Source organism: Apus apus, chromosome 2 (assembly GCF_020740795.1).
Source record: "Apus apus isolate bApuApu2 chromosome 2, bApuApu2.pri.cur, whole genome shotgun sequence".
Taxonomy (NCBI): domain Eukaryota; kingdom Metazoa; phylum Chordata; class Aves; order Apodiformes; family Apodidae; genus Apus; species Apus apus.
This window is the reverse complement of record NC_067283.1, coordinates 101,549,395-101,571,111: the sequence shown is the minus strand read 5'-3', so window position 1 is coordinate 101,571,111 and position 21,717 is coordinate 101,549,395. Positions and strand designations below refer to the sequence as shown.

Below are 21,717 nucleotides of genomic sequence, written 5' to 3'. Positions count from 1 at the left end.
CCATCCTGGGTTACAACTTTAGCTCTGGCCCTACCTTATGCAGTGACTGCTGCTCTGGCCTGATATTGGGCTCAGATTTTTGCTCCAGTCCCTGTTTTGGCCATTACTTTGACTCTGGCCCCATCTTCAGGTTTTTTGGCTCTGAACATTACTTGAGCTGCGATTCTGCCGCTGGCCCTCTCTTGAGCCACAGCTTAGCCTCTCCACCCACAGACTGAGTTGTGATGTTTGCTCCAGCCTGCAACTTGGTTGTTTTGTGATTTCAGCTCCAGCCCCATCTCAGAACATGGCTTCAGGTCTGGCCCCCTGCTTGGATGGTGGCATCTACTCTAGTTTCATCCTGGGGCCCAAATTTTGGAACCGATTACCTGCTCTGATCACAGCATGTGCTCTCTACTTCACCTTGGGCTGCAACCGTTCTGGCCCAACTGTGGGGCCTGCTTTTGGCTCTAGCCTACTCAGGCTTCCACTTCAGTGCTGTCCCAATTTCAGGTAATGATTTCAGGTCCAGGCCCATCTCAAGTTGCAACTTCAGTTCCATCCCCATCTGGGGCTGCAACTTCAGCTCTGGTCCTCTGGACAGGTGGCTACTGCAGCTCTGACCCTTTATCTGGGTGATGACTTTGGCTCCAGCCCCATCTTGAGCAATGACTTTTGCTCTGGCTCACCACCACAGCCTGTATTGGGCTGCAACTCCAGCTCTGGCCATATCTATGACTGCAGTATCATCTCTAGCCTGATATTGAGCTATGACTTCATCTCCAGCCTCTGGGCTGTCATGATGACTGGCTTCCATTTGGTCCTTGATTTCTGTCCCAGTGCTGCCTTGGGCTGCAAGTTTAGATCCTGCCCAGTATCAGGAAGCAACTCTGTCTCTGGCTCACGGTTGGGCTGCAGCTTTGGCACTTGCACCAAATCAAGCCTTGACTTCGTCAAGATATTGGGATGAGCCTTCAGCTCCTCCACCATCTTGGGCAGCAACTGTGCTCTGGCCCCACCTCAAGCTGCTGTTTGGGTTTCAGCCCCATCTTCAGCTGTGACTTTGGCCCCAAAGGGGACCCTGCCCCTGATGGGGGTGTATCTTTGGCTCTGCTCCTCATTTGGCCATTATTTTGCCTCCAGCCCCATCTCAAGCTCTTAATTTAGCTCCAGCCAGACCTTGCCTTTAGCTCTTGCTTGAGCTGCTACTTGAGCTCAGGTGTCACCTTGGGCCATGACTTTGGCTTGAACTTTGGTATGGGTCCTTACACAAGCTGCATCTTCTGCCCCATCCTGGGCTACTACTTCTGCTCTAGCTCCTTTTCAGGCTGCTACTTTGGCTCTGGCTCCATCCAGGGTTGCGGCTCTGGCACAAGTTCCATCTCAGGCTGTAACTTTGCCTCCAGATCCTGCTTGGGTGCTACTTTAGCCACTGCTCCTGCAGACACTCAGTCCTTTCACGTATGCACCTATCCCAGAGACAGACAATGTGATGCTCTGCAGTGGTGTTACATTTGGGGCAGGGAGCCAGCAAGTCACCAAAGCAGCAATTTCTCTGCTGCCTGTGTGGTGGCAGATGCCTTAGTCCTGATCTCACTAGATTGCTGAAGGTTTTGCAAAGCGGTGGAGGGACCTACCCCCCTCCCTCTAGGGTCTAAAAGACAGGTAAAGGGACAGCCCCTTCCCATGAGGATGCTGAGTTGCCAGGGAACGAAGGCAGCCCCTGCTAGCACTGCCTGGATGGTCCTGCAAGCAACACAAGGTGCTCCTGGGCTGCTGACTTATCTTTTTATCTCACCAAGAACTCTTGGCACTCCTCTAGGGGGAGCTCAGAGAGTTCTGCTGGGTACTCCCTTTCTCAGTTCCCTTCTTGGCTGCCTGGACATCAGCACTAGGTGGTACAACCAAACTGCTTTCCTAGGCCATGGCACCCACTGATGCTGCCCACCTTGAGGGACACTGTTGCTACATGGAGTGTGCCAACTGTGCTGGCTGGAGCACCAGTGAGAGGAGACCCAGTTCTCCCCAGGCACCTCATTGCCTGATACAAATACCCAGTCCATTCACACAGTCTGGGTGGACTGCCTCACCTAAGGCAGATGGACATTGGCTTCCAGTTACAGGGACCCATCAGCAATAAGAACTGCAGCCTGATCATGTGGCAAGAGCTATGGAAATTAAGTTAGGAGATACAAGGATGAAAGTCAACTTTATCCTATAGTTAAAACTGCAGTGTAGCTGGCTCTATGCTGAGCACCCAGTGGACTAACATAATTCATTCCCTGGGTAGCACAGAAACAGCTCAGCTGGTCTCTACACTAATGAGGCAATTGCAGATGATGCTGACTCAAGACAAGGTTACCAGCACAACCAAGTATTTGACTCGCCCTGATTTTCAAAGTCTTGAAGATTTCTCTTCCTGCTTTGTGTAAATGATTGTGCTTTCTTAATTGACATGCTAGGTGGAGGATGCACCTGTTCCAGAAATCCCTGGAGGTTATTCATGCTGCAAGATTGACCAAAAACCACAGACAAGGCACCTCCCATAGTCACTATGATCTGTGCCTGCAATACAGAAACAGTCACAGAGGACAACAGACTATTGCAGATAGTTAGGAGAGATCTTTTGTATTTAGCATCGATAGCAATGGACCATGTAAGCTCTGAAGTGCTCACAGGCCAGCTAGGAGATGGGGAAGGGTAAGAGGATGGGGTTACCAAAAGGGTGTGTCTAATGAACAAGTTCTAACATGCCTTGAGGCTACAGCCCCATCCTAGGACACCAAACCCACACCATATATAAAGAAGATGCGATCCTCTGAGCTGCACCAAGAGGTTCCTACATCTGGCCCCAGACTGAGAAGATGACCATACAGTAGTACTGGGGCAGACTTCAGGCTTTGCTGGACACAGGCAACGCTGCCCACAAAAATGGGAAACCAGAACAAATGCCAATGTCAGAAGAAGGTGTGCAGAGGGACAGTAAGGAAAAGTACATTAAAACAGAAAAAAGTATCTATGAACTTCAACCATACAGTAGTGTTGATCTCAGCAGCATAAGAGTTCACAGAAATATTTTTTTAATAATATTTATCAGCAACGTGGCACTTTACATCTTGAGGGCACAGAATATACAATTATTATTCCTCACAACATCCCTGTGAGGTAGGCATTAGATTGCAATTATTATTCGACATACGGACAGAGGCAGAGAAGTATGTAATCAATCCTGCACAATTAGGTTGATAAAGTTCAACTCACTTAAACACTGAGAGGCCCTCAGTGACTTGACTGAAAGCATAATAGTGGGGTAGAGCTGATAAATTATCAGCTATATTGTTTTACTCTGGTCAATTACACTGCTCAGGGTCCAACTCTGTTGCTTCCCGATATCCCCCTGCAAAAAAACTCACCCTTGTTAAATAAGATACACATGCAGAATTTCTACAAAGTGAGATCTGTAATAGAAATAGGAAAAAAACCACAACAACCCACTTCGATTTAGCCTACATTTGAATAAAACCATGAGAGAAATTTGCCTGCCCAGCCAAACAAAACAGTTTCAACCCTTGTCCTTTATGACATCTCCAAGTCAGCCTTCACATATGACTAAGTGTTTGCTTGAACTAAGAAAATCTAAGGGGAAAAAAAAGTTTGGTAGTCTGTCTCAAAGTTATGCTTATTTTAGTTAAATTGTTCTACTAAAGTCTGAGGGATTCCTGTATAGGAGGAGGGACTTCTTCATTGAACTCTAACTTTGCACATATTTAAAAAGCCCCTTAGAATACCCATCTCTCAAGTAACCTTCTCTTTCAGAATTGTTTTGTTCCAAAAATGAAATAGAACAGCTTTGTAAACTTTAACATAATTTAAAAATCCTAGTTTTTAATATACAATGATTGGTTTCATTTAATAACTTTCTACTGTAAATCAACTTTAGGAAACAAAGTATACTTGCCAGTATAGCTGCTGTGATTAACTCATCTTTCTTTAGCATTCATTTGAGATTTCTGAAGAAACACTGTCCAAGAAAGATTCATAGTCTCAACCTGTAAACTACCACAGCTCAGCTGAAGCCACTGTAGCCATCATAATTCATTCAGACTGAGTAGCCCATCCATGGATTCCTTCATGTGCAGTATCAGTGACAATGGTCTGTCTCCAAGTTGAGAGATGATCACAATTGAAGAGGCCTGGGTCCACATACTCTGGAAACCAAAGTATGGTGTTGCCTTTCCCAGTAGAGAAGTCTTCATTCTCATTTAATGGAAGATTCAGTCTAATGGAATAATGGCTGTGCACTACAATGAAAGAAGAACAAAGTAGCTGCTTTTGAAAGAGGCCATCTTCATTTTGGGGACTGAGGGGTTTAAAAAAAAAAAAAAAAGTAACTATTAACATTATTACCAATGGACACATGAACTTCTAATGTGAGATTCACTTTTCCTTCTGTAAATGGAAATTTTGTCACAATCTCTCCCCCAGGAAACTTTAACCTTGGTCAATGTACAGAATTTCTAAATCCACAGAGCAACTGTAGTATCCAGAAAACGGGGTGGGGGGGAGGGGGAGGGAAGTGTGCTCAGAAGTGCACTTTGTATATCCTGCCTCACAAAGGGTTAAAGTGCTAAGTTGTTTGATATATCCAAAAATTAAGCATTTCTCCTAGTCCTTTATCTTTTTAAATGAAACTTTATCTTTGGTTTCTTGTATCTTCTCTGTAATTTTATCCTTTGTTTCCTCCATCTTCTCTGTAATTTTATCCTTTGTTTCCTCCATCTTCTCTGTAATTTTATCCTTTGTTTCCTCCATCTTCTCTGTAATTTTATCCTTTGTTTCCTCCATCCTATCTTGTAGATATTCCTTTACTGGTGGTGGTGTGGACATGTAGCCTCTCTTACGTAGATACTTAACAGTGATGGATGTTCCTCCCAAAGTCACAGTGTATCTAGCAGGAGTTGCAATCTTAAAGAAAGCAAAGAACACACCATATCAATAAAACAGGCCATTATCATCTAGCAAAAGGTATCTTTAATATTGAGAATTTATTTTGGCCAGTGTCAGATACAAAAAAAGTTTTCTATTTATAAGGAAATAAGCTATTTTACAGTGCATCCCCCAGAAACGTATGCCTTTTACTGAAAGCACCCTTTTAATGAAACCAGTACAGGCAATAGACTTCATTCTAAAAAAACCCCATACTTCCCTGTGCAGCTGGTGGGATGAGCATCAGGCATTTCAGAATTCAATTCAGAACAGGCAGTATGCGAACACTGAGCCATATAAGCAAAGAGGAAATACTGACAAGATATGCTTTTAATTCTAAAATTCATAAGAGTATAGGTATCCTTCAGCACAAAAGTAGGATCCACACATAGAAAACTAGAGCTAAAGAGACCTTCAGAGGTCAGATAATCTAAGACACTACAAACCAGGTTTGTTATTCTTGATAGACTAACCTCTTATTTCAGAACTTCAAAGATAAAGCCTACACAATCTTCCCTTTGCAACCTATTCCAGTGCTTTCCCATCTTGCAAGTTTCTTCCAACAGTGCCAGATCTCCCAGGTACAATAAAATATTTATATTTAAGCATATTTATTTACTGGTCTCTTTTAGGCACAGGAATTATTGGCCAGAGTTTGGGAAAACAACCCTTTTAAATAACAGGTAAGTACATCACATTTGAAAAACAAACCAGATGAGTGGCATTTGAAGCCAATATAGTACTTTCCTTTTGCATGACCTGACATGTTTCATGTTTTCCAAACACAGGTTGTGCACATATGAAGCAATAAAAAGGGCCCCAAACTGGAATTTAAGTAATTGCTTCAAATGGACAATAAAGTACTTGACAACAATGGAGAAATAAGGTAGGAAGACAAGCTACTCAGTCTTCTAGGATAAAAATAACTGGAAATCATGAGGTGTTTAGACTTTACCTCTTTATCTCTGTTAATTATGTCAGGCATACAGAGGAATAACTTAATTGTAATCAAATCTCTTAGGGCAGACAACAGTTCTGCAGCAAACAAAGAAGTCAATTTAGAAATACAGATAGACTCTTGAAGGAACACAGAGCCCGTATCAACTTGCATATGACTATTTTTACTACAAAAATGAATGCTCAAGTATGTGTAACTATCAAAGAGAGAAAACAGCATTCATTCTTTCTGCTGTAAACAAATAAACCCTGATTAGTTCACCAGTCAAGATTCAGAGCTTATTTACAAACTATAATTATACTTACTTTATACAATGCATATGCAGTGAGAGCATTTCCACTCTGGGAATTTTTCAGGATGTCTGTTACGCTGTCTGGTAAGCCAATCAACTCTAGGAATGGAACAACATTCACTCCTCTATAACAGGGAAAAAAAAAAAATTGGCAACCTTAATCGGAATTTGAAACCTTAACAGCGATTGACAGTACCACTTCTGTTCTTTAACTCTATTATACAAACTTTGTAATTTAATAGCAAAGTATTTTTTAATCTAAACAATATACTTACAGGATTTATATTTCTATACATATAGGCAAATTAATGTATTTTTCAGCATTCCAAGAGGTGACCCATTTATATTATGTCTGTTGGGCTGAGTAGCTACTAACTTACCTGTGTCTCAGTTTATTATGGTTGGAGGTAAACAGATATCATGGTGGTAAGACAACTACTTGGGCTGCAGTTGTACAGGCTCAACTTCACATTCTCTTTTGCCTAAAATTACTTCTTTTCATTTTAAATTTTCTAATTAATCTGCCCAGAAACACAGAATACAAATTTCATTGTCCTCCATTCACTGTTAATACATCAAACAAATGGAATGTGGCAAAAGGAATAACATGTTATATGGACAAGACTTGAGAGTTTCCTGCTTAGTTCTTCTACCTTGTCAATATAAGGTGGCAAGATGGGTTGGGTGCAGGGAGCTCTTATCAAAATTTCTTTCTATTTGAAAACCAGGGAAGCTAACATCAGCACCAAAGAAAAGAGCAGCCTGTTTTTACATTACAGAAGAAAGCTCTCTGCAGTTACAGAAGACCTGATTTCTACATAGAGGTGTTTTTATTAGTATCATTATCCATTTCTATCTAGTATTTTAAGCATTCTTCTCTGCATACAGTCACTTTAGCATCAGGAACAGTAAGAGGCAGTAATTTACCAACAGTTAGTAGAACCTACAGTCTGAAGCCTATCCTAGGAGGAGAAAATGGAGACTTAGTAGGATCTGAAAGACAGCATTAACTTTGTTATTTCATAAACCACCATTGCTTAGTCTCCTATCATAGCCAGTCATTCTGAAAGTTATTTTTCCACCTGTTTTCATCCATCAAAACCTATTTTAGAAGCTAACTTAAGTGTTTCAAGAAAATTATTCTTCACTCATTCTGAAATATCTGGATGTAAGCATCAATCTGAATTAATCCAAAGCAAAATATTTTTACAGCTCAAGACCTTTATTCCTCTGACATAAACTAAATTTAGAATGACATTTGGATCTATAGCTCCTAGAAAGGGCAATTATGCCAGCTGGTTAGAGTAACTAAAACAAACACTTGTGCAGGAAGGCATTCTGATGCCAAAGTCCCATCCTTGCTGCCACAACCTGTCGTCATTTCATGCTTTCTATTATTAAATATAAAACACTAGCAATCCAGAGATAAACATTTACTCATATTTAGCAAACCATTTGCAGATAGAGAAAACCTTCATCTGTATTAGCAGGTCATAGTTGATATAGTAGTTTTTTTCTAATAAATGCCATTTCCCCTAACAATATTTGTCAGATACTATAGCTGAAAGAACCTAAATTAGAATAACTTACCTTTTTTTTTTTTTTTTAGCCACACAAATATTTAATTTCCAACTAAAAGTCTGCCCTACAGTAGCTATTTCTTCAGTTGAAGACAGTAAACAAAAAAGAAAAGGAAAACGTACACATGGCTTGTGAGTGAGGTGAATGACATCAAAGTCCAATGATGAAGGAAGACTGGGGATGAAGGGGGGAGGAAGTGGTGAAATACCTCTGAAGTCCAATGGCAAAAGAACAGCTCTATAAAGATCTCACCTAGCAATTTGTAATCATGATTCCAAATCCCTATCATTACCTTACAAGAAGTTACTAATAATTAAAATGCTGTTTCATTCATACATATTTTCAGATGAGCATTCCTTTAAATATTGGCAACATATCTGATACATAGCAATAACTGCATGATAAGAGCACGTATATGACACCCTCATGACTCCTATATACTTTCAATATTAGTCTTATGCTTCAGTTAAAGAGGTAGCTTCATCTCCCTATGACATATAGAGGCACATTTTAACATGCAATAACATTTTTTTATGTCCTTTCACCTGTGAAAGTCAGTCTTAATTCAAAAGCAGAATTGGGCACTGTAACAAAAAAAAAAAACATTGAGCCAGCAATGTGCCCTTGTGGCCAAGAAGGCCAATGGCATCCTGGGGTGCATTAGAAAGGGTGTGGTTAGTTGGTCAAGAGAGGTTCTCCTCCCCCTCTATTCTGCATTGGTGAGGCCGCATCTGGAGTATTGTGTCCAGTTCTGGGCCCCTCAGTTCAAGAAGGACAGGCAACTGCTGGAAAGGGTCCAGCGCAGAGCTACTAAGATGATGAAGGGAGTGGAACATCTCCCTTATGAGGAAAGGTTGAGGGAGCTGGGTCTCTTTAGCTTGGAGAAGAGGAGGCTGAGGGGTGACCTCATCAATGTTTACAAATATGTAAGGGGTGAGTGTCAGGGAGATGGAGTTAGGCTCTTCTCAGTGATGACCAGTGATAGGACAAGGAGTAATGGGTGTAAATTGGAGCATAGGAGGTTCAAGGTGAATATCAGAAAAAATTTTTTTACTGTAAGAGTGACAGAGCACTGGAACAGGCTGCCCAGGGAGGTTGTGGAGTCTCCTTCACTGGAGACATTCAAAACCCACCTGGATGCGTTCCTATGTGATGTACTCTAGGTGACCCTGCTCTGGCAGGGGGGGTTGGACTAGATGATCTTTCGAGGTCCCTTCCAACCCCTAGGATTCTATGATTCTATGAACAAAATATCAACTTACTTCATGGCTGCATAGTAAAAGGATCCAAACCATACAGTGGAAGTAAGAAGATGCACTGGAATCATGACTTTTCCATACTGTTTAAAAGTTTTCTTGAATCTCTGGACAAGACTAATTGATTTATCTTGTAATGGATCAGGATCTGAAGAATCTGACTCTACAGGGTTCTGCTTGGGTGTATCAGTGGCCAAAGTCAAAGGGTTTCTCTCTTCTGCTACTTTGTGAGGAGTGTCTGCTGGTTCTGATGAAGCAGCACTTTTCTTTGAGGCAAAGCATGCTGCACCTGTATGAAGACATTGTTTAGGAGGGTCCAGTGCCAAAATCACTTTACATCCAGTATCAGACAACACCGATTGTCCTTTTAAGCAGTGAAAGATACTAGTGCGAGGCAAAAACAAACATGTCCCATGTGCCAGCTGAGACGCTGTATGTAGCAGACTTCGTTGCATTTTGATCAAGTGTGGCTGAAGTTTCTACAGAGAGGAAACAAGAAAAGAATAAACACATTGCACTTCGAGAATCTGATTTCTATTTGCTCCATTGGTATCTGAAATTCTCAAATTTTAAATTGCTTTAGATTCTTCTAGTTTAAAAGGGTTTCATTATCTTGTTTTGCAGAACTTGTTACCTTCTAGAATTAAGCAATTCATTTTAGATCTCACTTCTTTAGCATTCTGAACTAAAATGACCCCTTGACTTAACATACTCTTCTTGTCACAGCTAAAACGCTCATTCTACTCTCTAAAAACATTTTTAGCTGTCTAGTGCTATCTACTGCTTTTACCTGTGTAATCTGGCACTTATTGAAAAGCTACCCTTGAAACTTCACATCTAGTAGCAACTGATAGTTTGAGTGACTCTTCATGCCTACATAAATGTAGCATAAACTCACTAAAGAGCAATTAAAATCAATTTTTGGTATCAACAGATTCTTTTTTTTGGTATAATTTTTAATGTCCTATACTATCTTGAAGTAAGAATGAAAGTCTTTATAGTACAAAAAAAAAAATCAATAATAATAAATCAATGAATGACCAATAACCTTAATAGTAACAAACCAAACTAGAACAGCCTGCCTGCATATATCCGTTAGGAAGGGGGATAGGATGGTAATGTTTAATGTCGTGTATTAATAGGAGCAAAACTGAACTGCAATTTCAGAAATATTACAATGCAAAGAACATTTTAAAACTGTGGGTAACCTAGTTAACTGTATGATTTTGAATACTTAATAGGTATTTCTGAAAGTTCAGAAGGACTGTTGAGAGATTCTCCATTACAGGAATTTTGTTTGGCATGTATAGACATCAAAGAGTAATTTCCCCCACTCCCTCCCCACAATGCACGCTTTGAACTACTGAATGAAATGCTCTCTCCTTTCCTTTATGCAATGACTGCAAGTTGCAGAATAATTTTCCTTCCCTCAAAAAAAGTGCCATTAATTGACTTTATGCAGCAATTGCTAGTTAAGTCAGTTCAATTACAACTTTCAAATCCTTCTGGTGATTTTGGTTTTGATTATCACAACAATTCTTGATCCAATCTAGGAATCATTCAAGTTTAACTGAAACTCCACCGTCATCTTCATGTCTGCTTCCTTTTCACCTATAGCCTTAGATATAATTCAATCAGGTGTTTTGATAGTGAATTTGTCTAGGCTGCTGAAAATGATTGATACTTAATGACATAGGCAAAGTTTAAAAAAACAACAACTAACAAACCTTACATACCCTTTTGTTACTTTTCAGATACGCAACAAGAAAAGGGTATGGTTTGTATCTTCAAAAAGTTGCAACTCTTCCTAGTTCCCCACTTTTGAAATAAGTCTTGAACATATTGATGACTCTGCTAAAGGAGGAAAAAAGGACATTTAGAGAAGTAGCAACAACAGAAAACCAATAGCATGAGGATTTTTGGTCAGCCTGAAACCTTGCTTATTGAAGAAATTATTAGTATAAATTCCCTTTTGCATATTGACATGGTAATGGGAGATTTTTTTTCTGAGTATCTTAGAAGTTCCTCAACTGTGAATCACTGTTTCTTTCCAAAAGGAGAAAAGTTTCATAACCCAAATGCATCTGTCGGAACATTCCTGCCTGTATGTTTTCTAAGTATTCTTATTAATAGCAATTACTGGAATTACAATGCTTGATGTGGGAGAAAGACTGGAGGAATGGCTTCAAACTCCCTTGGAACTTCCTTGCATGTGAAGCATAGACACACGTCTGTTGAACTCATACTAACAGGAGGCATTGCATCAATAGGGAACTCTTGTCTCTATGTAAGCGAGCAGTTACTCACTCCTGTTATGAACTCAAGTGGGAGAGAAGAAGTACTGCTTCTCACAGAGCAGTAAATCTGCTACAGTTACGGCCTCTCACCCAGTCAGTCCTCTGTAAGAACCCCCTTGAAGTACCAACTGCTTGGTTTTAGGAGAAGTGGAGATTCTTGCTGACTTCTCAAAACAAAAAGCAGTGAAAACACTCAGCAAAACTCAAGAGTTAAGATGGCACTCTGTCATATACCAACTACTTTATTGATTCATAGAATCATAGGGGTTGGAAGGGACTCGAAAGATCAAATTATAACAACAAACTGGAAGAAGACATTGCTGGCCTATTGCCACCTACACTCCTTTCCTGAGGGATAATAGCCTCCACAGATGACTGTTTTCACCTCTCACAAATAGTATACAATATTGGGCATCTGCCCTAAGTAGATTTTCTCAATATCCAACCAGCAGACTCAGGAATGGATACCGATCCATCTGTGGGAATCTGAGAGCTCTCGAGTCAGACTTCTACTGTCCATCCATTTTCAGTGGATGGTACCCTACTGAAAACAAGCTTTGAAAATTGCCACCATACAGCATGGTGGAAAACCATGCTCAGCACTCTGATTTTGTTTTTTCATGATGCAAACTGGCTGGTCAAAGGGGAGGTTCTCTAATCATCTAGGGTAGATCCTGAAATGGTTCTGAACCTTGTAAGCACAGATGATAGTATGGTTCCACCTGTGAAACAGCTTACTTTTTGCTTCTTCACTTAGAAAAGTTTTTTTTGCTAGATGCTTGATACATAAGAAAAGACTTAGATATAATAGTGCTTATATCTGATAGAATAAAGGAAAATGGGTTTTCCAAAACAAAGTTGGAATTTTCCTAACAATCCTACTGTTTCATAGATATATGCTTTATTTTCCTTACCTAAATGGACAAAGCAGAGACTTCTGAATAGTGCTTCAGCAGCACTCTATAATATTCCCTCGTTTAGTCTTAATGGTTACATCAGGATGTAGGAAAGGCAAATTGATACAGTAACAGATTAATATAGCACACTCTTCATAATTTGTTTTTAAATAAATGAATATGTTTAAGGGGTGATGGGTGGAGCTGCTCAATTGTAGTATTTTAATTACTTGGCTCAACATTGCAAAGAAACCTTAAACAGGACAGACAACTCAAAGTGCAAAATAAATGCAGTTGGAGGTCCAAAGAAATAAAACACTGCAGTTGTTTGATCCCTCTAAAACACAAGATTAATACAGAGAAGTCTGTAGTTTAAGATGCAATTAGTGAAAGGAAGTTCCTAGTACACTGTGCACTCCACAGGCAAGAGAAAGCATGTCAGCTTATGGACATGAGACAATTTTGTTATCCAAGCATAATACTGCTCTTACAGAAATTACTGGAGCTATATAAGCTATAAAAATGCCCCTGTACCTTTAGGTTCTTAAAACCACTTAGATTCTAATGAACAAAGGACAGTAACCTAAATATTATCCACCATTGCACCCAGTGACTTTCTCAAAAGTTGTTTTTTCATTTCAGTGTATTCAATTTTTTCATGCTTTTGCACGATGTTGCAAAGGCACAGCAAAGGACAAAAGCCAGAAGCTTTAGATACCAAGGCAGAAATTCAGATGGTCTGTGGCATCAGAATTTTGTGGGGGGCACAGGAGGTAGGGTGGGGCTGATTGTGTTATAAAGCATCCTAGATTTCTACTTAAGCTTTCTCTTAAAAGTACCGTAAGATACAAAATAAATATGGAGATGTGGAAATGTCTACGGACAAATAGCTGTTCTCTGCTGTAAGAATCCCATGTGTTCAGTGACTAAATAGATGCCAGTAGGACAAACTATGAAATGATATACAAACACTTCTGGGATAAGGTGTCCTCCGAAGTGCTGTCATATTCTGGCTAACTATTCAGTAGTATCTCCAGCTCGCTGTAAACTGAGCTGAGGAGAGCTTGGCTGCTCAGGACATACTCCTGGTTGGAATTCTTGGACAACCATTTAGTTCCTGAAGGCACGTCTGCCTCATGGCAAGCTATTAACAATCACTATGACATAAAGGAAGTGCACTAGTGACCTCTTGAGGAAATGTACAGATCAGCTTCTAGTTACAGTGCTACAGGTTATGTTCAGCAATCTTTTGTACTTCTGTTACAATTTAGATCAGCTTCAGCACAAACCCGATGTACTGCTGGAAGTACCCTATGTCTTGAATTTGCTCTGCTCAGTCTTTGCTTTCCAATGATTACTAGGAAGTGGAGATCAGATTTGCTTTTGTTCCTGAGGACAACTAAAGTTCAGGATCTTTTCATGTCACAGACTAGGTCTATCTCATGTCACAGAGACGTGACAATCACAAATTGATGGTTTTGGATGTGTGTTAACATTTTATACAGAGAATCAGAGGATCATTGGAAAACACAGAAGTAACAACCTAGACCAATACAGGTACAGCAAAGGCTGCTGTGGATATCTGCTGTTGGAAAGAGAAATCATGCCAGAGACGCTGTCAGATGCAACGTTCATCAGGATAATTTGTATGAGAAGTCACCCTGTTACAATTACATAATTTTTTTTTTTAGCTACAGATAAATTAAAATAGAAAAATGGGGGTGGATAGAAGACGGCAAAAACTAGCATAATATCTTTTGTAAAAGAGGTCAGAAAGCATCTGAGGGAATTACAGGTATATTACATGTACTGCACTGGCTTATTTTCTCAGGTTTACCAGAAACATTCTGGAAACAATATGTAAATATGGATTAATTTCAAGTATTTTTAATTGTTCTGTTACTGTTTAAAAAGAAGAACATTAATTATACCACAAGAGAGTTCCAAATTAAAATCCATGAGCTTTTTCCACTCCCAAGGCACCTTTCTGTGAAACCAGAGAATTGATTTACATTCTTACCATTTTTATTGTAGAATCAAGCCAACTTTGAGGGTTGCATGTTGTATATACAGAAGAATTTTGAAATAACAAACCCCAAGTTTTCAGAAATACTTCTCAGCTCACCTTTCAGATTGTATAAAAAGCAAATGTAGAGAGATCTCATTCAAATAGCTCAAATAAAAAAATCCCACTGCATTGCTAAATTTTTACCAAATACAGTTAAACATTATGAGAATTTGTTTTCAGATTTCAATTGTTCTTTTGAAGGGCTTACTGATATCAAGTACCTTGCTAAGGTAATAAACAACTAAACACACATGTGACCAGAAATATGGATTGTCTAAAAAGCTGGAATTACATTTTAAAATCATTGCAATAATAGTGCAATGCATACAAAACTTCATTGTTTTTCCTAAACTAAATGTAAAATATAACTATAAAACTCTTAGTAACTGCAGTGGTGCAGCACAGCATGCAGCTTCTACCCACAGAGAGGAAAACAGCAGTGTATAGGGACTTTATATTCTTTGTATAAGTACTTTTAAAGTGTATAAATGAGCATTTAGAATTTGTATTTTGGCCTTTTGCAGTGTCCCTGATACAATCTGCTATTCATTCTAAACTAAGAAACTAGTGTATAATTTGAAGTTTGGGCATCATTAGCTGTCTAATATTGTCTACCATTCAGAACTGTCTAAAAAAAAATGTAAGACTCCATTTTAGGTTAACAGGAAACAAAGCAAAAGAAGTCACGGTTAAATCTATTAAAATCTTAGTAACAAACAATCACATTGAAACAAATGAAAAAGTAAATTATTGTAGATAAATTGCCCTAAGGTATTAGCCTGATTGCACCTCCACCATTTCTAATCTCTCTATCTTCACTTAGTAAATGCTATGCATTAATTTTTAAATTGCTCATATTACTACAGTTCAACACGGATACTACTCTTGTTCTTGCTGGAACAAACTTTGTGAAATCAAGAAAGTAAAATAAACTCTCATAGGACCATTACACACACAGCAATCTTTACAACAAGCTTCTGACACTTAAATATTAGAAAGCACAACAAAAAGTAGTTTCAGGAAGAATAAAAGGTTTTGCATTCATTTATAAAGACTACACATCAGATTAAGTAGGCAAATAAAGCAGAAGGACTCAATGCAATACCTATGTGTTGAGTTATAGATCTGGAATGCTGAACAGGAGGCTTGACAGCTGATCTGCATCTAGTCAACAAGACAGAGGTATCCCCATTTTGCTCTGTTTTGGAAAGCACTAGATCTGAAGCTTGCATGCAGCTAAACATTATATAAATGTGTGAATATTCTCTAAAAAAAGGTATCATCATTATTTGTAGTGCTTTCTGCTCTTCAGAACTGTGTTTTTAGTAACTGGTGCTATTCCATCTAACTCCATTTTCCTGCTTTGCAGTGCCGAACAGCTATTGGGGGTTCCTTCTTTCAGAAGTTTCATTCTGCCCTCTACTGAATTTTTAAAGAAGTACACCTCTTATATTAATCCTACAAAAGATCTCTCCACAACTCCTTTCAAGAAGTGTAAATTTGCTGCATCACCTTCTATGTACTCTTCTGTTTATTACTTTGCCTTTCTGCAGGTTACCTTTAACTTTAAACTAATCAAAATAAAATCTTATTCTCTATCCTTTCTTTTCCACTCTTACGTAATAACTTCCCAAGCAATCTCTAATGGCCTCTTTAATCCTGCATCTCCTAATGTATCATTAGTTCATGCCTGTCAGAACACTTGTGTTTTCCTGTCAGACGGTTTTCAACGAGAGGGCTGTTAACATGGAGGTATGGGACTGTGTGTGCAGTGGTGCAGTTGACAAAGCAGTGGGAAGCTTCTGCTAAATAACTAAAAGCAGATGGAAAAGGTAAGTCACATGAGCAAGGCTCCTGTCAGCAGTATCCTGCATATGGCTTTGAACTCCTTCAGAAAAAAACAAACCACAACTGAACTGGTGAAGGGTTAGATGCTAAAACACAAACAAGTAAATAAACACATGTATCAGTTTTCTACACTGCACCTAAGCATTCTTTGAGACTCTCTTAGGATCTCCCCTCCCGATAGCTCACTGAACTTTTAATTGGCAGATTTCTTGCCTCTTTTAACTTTCACTGAGCATCTCAAGAGTTCTGACTCTTCAATTTAACACAAACTGTATGGCATTAGAAACATGACTATTAGTTTCATGTTCAGGATTCAGATATTTCTTGTATGAGTTTCTGCTACCTCTCTTTAGATTTTAGAGCTGCTGTGCACATCTCTTTAACAGAACAATCGACAACAGAAAAAGGTTGCAGGCAAAACTGAACTCCAACTTGCTCAAGACTTCCTGCTATTCATAATATGGATTCTAGTAGCCAAGCTAATTTTGATGAATGGCATTTATTAGGAAGATGCTTAAACTTTTATCTTAGCATCAACTTCATACAGCTTTCTGCCTTATCTTGCATTGTGACTACCAAAACAGTTTCTTTTCTAGCCTTGATAAATGCTACTTTTGTTACCTTTGATCTCTGCAGATCTCATTGTTCTGTGCCTCTTCCCTCCATAAACCAACCATAATAAACAGTACTGGCTATAACATTTTAAATGCAAATTATGTTATGTAAATTTTTTTACAAAACACTTTGAACAATAGCCCCCACCAAGTAGCAAGTCTTTTACCCAACAGTTCACTCAAAGTGCGTGTAAGACTTTAAGAAAATACACTCAGGGAAAAACTCTTGCAGTTTCTAACTTACAGTTAGAAAAAAAGTAGGAATAAATGTCAGCCAGGCCCAAACTGAAAAAAACCCAAACAACAAAAACACGACCCAGAAACCAAGAAACAAACCAAAACAGCTTCATTAAGAACAGAATTCACAGCAGAATTCATAGTGGAAGCATTAGGTTCAATTTTTTTTTTTCTTTTATTCTCTCACCACATTTATTTCACATTTTCAAACACTGAGAAGCTGTCATTTTTCCCAGCAAAAAAAATACAGAACGTTCATCTCTCAGCAGAACTACTGTTGGCAGACATTCACTTCCAGTAGAAATCTTTTCTAAATATTCAAAGTAAGTTGAATTCTCTGTTGTGAACTGGAACTCATCCATATGGGAAAATGTGTAGTATCAATCGGAATATATTGAAAAATTATGTGTGAAGAGGCTGATCATAACATTTATGGAACACACACATGCTCAAAACCACACTCTTCATCTAGTTTTTAGTAAATGCTATTCCTCACACTTCTAAAAACTAAACGTGAACTGTTCTTACAAAAGTATTATTTTTATTAAGGTCTTGATACCTAAATGGATAAACTTTCTTGCCCACTATTCAATTTAATGCCTTACACAGCCTCTTTTCATAGAGGACATAATTGCTAATGTTGCCAGCCACGCAAACAACAAAATGACACCATCTACAAGTGTCCAAAAGAGCATCAAACTCAGAGCTGTGTCTTTACACCAGAAGGAACTCTGATGGAACTGCAGTAATAGGACCCTAATAATGCTCCTGCTCAGTCTGAAATAGCAGTTACTACATTGTTGTAATAAGATGGAGAAAGGAATCCTGCAACTGCAACCTTTGAAAGCTGACTGCATTCTGTGAAATCTGATCAACACAGCCCAAGGCTTGTGTTTCAACACAGGAATGCCCCTCCATCAGAAAGTACTATCCCTATGGCCCGAGATACCAGGAAGCAAAAGAGGTCATCTAATTTTAACATCAGCAAAATCAGCTTTTACATCCACAAAATATTAAGAGCAAATACTTACCTGACTGGCACACATTGGAGCTAAGCACTACCATTACAGTTAAAATATTAAGTGCCCTCACATTCTACTCAACACTTCCACCAACCACTTTTGGAAGAGACTTACAGAACCACTGTAAAGCTACTAGTCTATTTTTATTTAGAACTCACAAAATCCATCAATTTGAAAAAACTACTGATGCTTCAGAATTTGTTTGTGAGCACCTGGTTTTATTAACTCTCATTCCCCTCCCTCATCCCACTCTGCTAGGACTGACTACACAAGTTCTAGAGAGCTGCAGGGGATCATCTTCTACAAAGCTCTACAAAGGTACAATCGAAGCCACACAACTTCTTCTGCTTATATAAGAACATGGTCTAGGTCAGGTTTCAGACAAGATCAAATAGTAGATCCATGGAAATAAAATTTACAGGCCAGCTAAGTGGCACTTTCATTTCCTGATGCACACAGAGTAAGACCTAGTTTTGTCATTCAGATGTCTTTGTTTAGAAGGAGCAGCGTTATGCCATACAATGGGTAGTTTGTTTGAAGATGATGCAGAGAAAACTGACTGATGGAAGTCACTGGGATAGAAAGGTCTGGAGCTTTTTAGAAGAAACACAAAGTTCATAAGAACACAGATCATTACCATTTGCTCTGCAGAAGTCTAGACACCAACCAGGGTAAAGCCTTACTGTATAATCTCAGTGCCTTAAAGGAGAAATTACTTCTATCCTTAACTGCTTACTTTGAAAGACAGAAAAAAGGTGGGAGAACTGATATAACTAGGCACAGCAATCTAGCTACAACAGCTGGTTAAACCCTGATTTTCCTGAGAGTTTGAAGCAACATGTCATTCTTAATACAAAAAGAGTATGGACTTGACACACCTGTACTGGCACCTTCAAGATTAACTGAATTTAGGAAGGTATCATTGCAGCAGGTCGTAAAGATTTTTTTTTAACCGAACAGTAACTTTTTGCTCTTACTGCAATTGTATTATAATGACAGGGATATTAAAAATAATCTGCGGTTTTTAGAGGTATCATGATCCAAGACTTAAAAATTACTAAAAAGTAAAAAGACCTGTAACTTGAGCATTATCTTTTATTTTTCCGCTGTTGTTATTGCCATACTGCATAATCCATTTGTCTGAACTCAAAAGATTCTACTAGAGACATTTTATAGTCATTAAGAATCCCCATTCCTGAGGCTGATCTTTGATCTGAAGGGATGGAACTAGGTAGTTACCTATCGGAATATCAAGGTAAAATCCTTATGATCTGTTGTGATGACACCTTTCTGTTCAGGAAGATTTCAATCATGTTTGGGGCCCAGACCCCAGTTCTTCTAGTGGCTTTATTGCACTCTTAATAATGAACTATTGCTGAATGAGGTAGAATTTGAATCAGCATCTAATTTTCAAATAAGTTCTGCTTCAAATATCTGGGTTCACGGTGTATCAACACCAACAAGAACTACACTGGATCTTCTTCCCAAGCTGCAAAACTAACTAATAGCAAGGAAAGTTATAGATGCAACTAGTAGTTCTACATTTTAAAAATCAGTGCTTTTGTCATTGAATTTGTTGCGGCCTTACTTCAAAAACAGTCAGAACTCCCTGCAGGTCCAGAAATGTGTCAAGACGCAAACTAAGGGCTGTTATCTGGGATAAAGAGACATTTAGAACTCCCTGTCTTGCAAAAACAGACTACAGTTTGTTAGTGATACTTATAAGCATACACACAGAGCTAAATCAGTTTACCTAGAAAAAAAGACCACCTACAGTAGGATAATTATACAGATCCTTAGATCTGTAGACAGTCATGCTAGACAAATTTTCAACTTTTCATGTTCTTACATACTCTTTTAACAGTCTGAATTTGCCTACTCAGTTTTTGCCATGTTCAAGCAAGCCATCTGATATCCACCTACCCAAATCATCGTACGATTAACTTTTTTTTTTTCCTCCCTGATGCGCTTCTCAAGCTGTGAGTGCAATTCAGTAATGCTGCCACAGAGGCCAGTCATACACCCCTTTTACCTCAGTCCTTGAACAGAAAAGAAGATAAACATCTGCTGTCAGTCCCACCAGAAGAGATGGATGGTGAGGACACATACCCTCTGTGCATGCTTTTCTCATAAAGCAGCAGCTGCATGTCATACAAGCTAATGGCACAGGCAGCAAGACACATTCCAAATTAGGAACTTGTTCCCTGCCTCTCCCCGAGGCAGCAAAACATTGGCAAATCGTTTTAACTTTATACTTTTAACAGCAATAATATGGGGGGGGGTAGGTAAATTGAGGAACGCTTTTGATTGGAGCCTGCTTAAGGATTTTATTTGGTAAGGAATTCTAGGACACTTCACATATTATTGCCTGAACCCATGAATCCTCTTGTGGACCAGCTTGTAGAAGGCATTTCAGAAATGGACATAAAGCTGATCGTGTATTTTGTAATATCCCATATAAATCCACATTTGACTTAAAAGTATTAAATGTCTTACCTGACCTAACAGCCTTATCAAAAACACTTATGACTTCCCACAGGATGACTCCCTGGATAAATCCCATAGTTAATCACCAGAAGCAGATTACTAATAAGAACTATAACTCTATGCAACTTTGGCAAGAGATTTGTTTCTCGTTGAGCCAGCTGCTGCTTCCTATGGATTCAGAGACCTCTAAAGCTAGTCCATACAAAGTGTAAGAGAAAAGAGTGCTGAATGCTCAAGATGAACATGAAAATGTAATTTTACTAGCGAGTAGGCAAGAGGAGCAAAACCCAGTTACTCAGTTTTCAGATTCCCCCACTGAGGAAAGCCAGCCCTTTGCCCGCATTTCTCACGTGCCGTAAGAGAGCCACCAAAAACGGTTAAAGGCGTTTATTAGACAAGAAAACATTTGCCGAGCCACTTTAAGCGTTCTAAAAAGTCAAGGCACGCGCAGAATGACTTGTCTCGGGAGAGAAACACCCTAAGCAGGATGACCTAACCACGGCACAACTGTCAGAGACTCGCGGCCGACATTTTTCACGCCAGACAAACCGGCCGCGGAGTTTGCCAAACAGAAAGCAGCCCGGAAGACGGCAGGGAGCCCCGAGCAGGCGTTCTGTCCCGGTGCCTCTGAGCGGACCGGCTCTGTCAGCCCAGTTCCCCCGAGACCGCGATAGCAAGAGCTGCCAGGGGTCAGGGCACCCGTGCGCGGCGAGGGGGCCCCAGCCCGCCGGTCCTGCCGCTCCTCACCAGGCGCCGCCACCGCCGCCTCCTGCACCCCAGCGCCCGCCCGCCCGCCCTCCCTCCCTCCCTCCCCGCCGCCGCCGCCCGCCCAGGGGGGCTCCGGGAGGTACCGGCGCGGCCCCTGCGCCCGCCCCCGGGCGGCGGCCCTTCCCCGCGGCCGCGGCGGGCGGGTACCTTGTGGCCAGGCCGCCGCTCCTGCGCACGGGTCCCGGGACACGCCGACGCGACGGTTGGACAACGGCCGCCGCGCGCGCCTCTCCCGTCCCCTACCCCGCCCCGCCCCGCCCCGCGCGCCGCAGGGCAACGTGCAGCAGCACCCGTCCCCACCATCACCTTGAGGCCCGGCCCGGCCGCACTGCGCAGGCGCGCCTCGCCGCGCTGCCTTCTGGGGCTCGTAGTCCTGTGCCCGGCTGGGCTGAGACCGGCGCCTTCGACGCGAGCGCCCTCCCCGGACG

General features: G+C 40.3%; 1 protein-coding gene across 4 annotated transcripts; it reads right to left on the bottom strand.

Annotated features, from left to right (window-relative positions):
* Positions 1–3,646: 3,646 nt before the first annotated feature.
* FAM210A (family with sequence similarity 210 member A) lies at positions 3,647–21,645 on the bottom strand. 4 transcript variants are annotated; one of them, XR_007888698.1, is made up of 6 exons: positions 21,437–21,527; positions 10,789–10,903; positions 9,059–9,531; positions 6,229–6,340; positions 4,387–4,944; positions 3,647–4,280 (listed from the first exon to the last, which is right to left on the bottom strand). XR_007888698.1 is itself a non-coding variant. In XM_051611573.1 (5 exons), exons 3-5 carry the CDS (start codon positions 9,505–9,507, stop codon positions 4,645–4,647), a joined length of 861 nt encoding a protein of 286 aa, XP_051467533.1. In that variant the 5' UTR covers positions 9,508–9,531; positions 10,789–10,906; positions 21,596–21,645; the 3' UTR covers positions 3,647–4,644. The 4 variants fall into 4 exon arrangements, 3 of the variants coding, with proteins under 3 accessions (XP_051467533.1, XP_051467532.1, XP_051467531.1); XM_051611573.1 differs by lacking the exon at positions 21,437–21,527 and adding an exon at positions 21,596–21,645 and having other exon boundaries at positions 3,647–4,944; positions 10,789–10,906; XM_051611572.1 differs by having other exon boundaries at positions 3,647–4,944; positions 10,789–10,906; positions 21,437–21,533.
* Positions 21,646–21,717: the final 72 nt, after the last annotated feature.

Coding starts and splice junctions, on each gene's coding strand:
- FAM210A (XM_051611573.1), bottom strand. CDS start 9,507: ATGCAACGAAGTCTGCTACATACAGCGTCTCAGCTGGCACATGGGACA. Junction 6,341..9,058: donor TTTTACTATGCAGCCATGAA/GTAAGTTGATAT, acceptor TCCCTGTTATAG/AGGAGTGAATGTTGTTCCAT. Junction 4,945..6,228: donor CTGCATATGCATTGTATAAA/GTAAGTATAATT, acceptor GCTTTCTTTAAG/ATTGCAACTCCTGCTAGATA.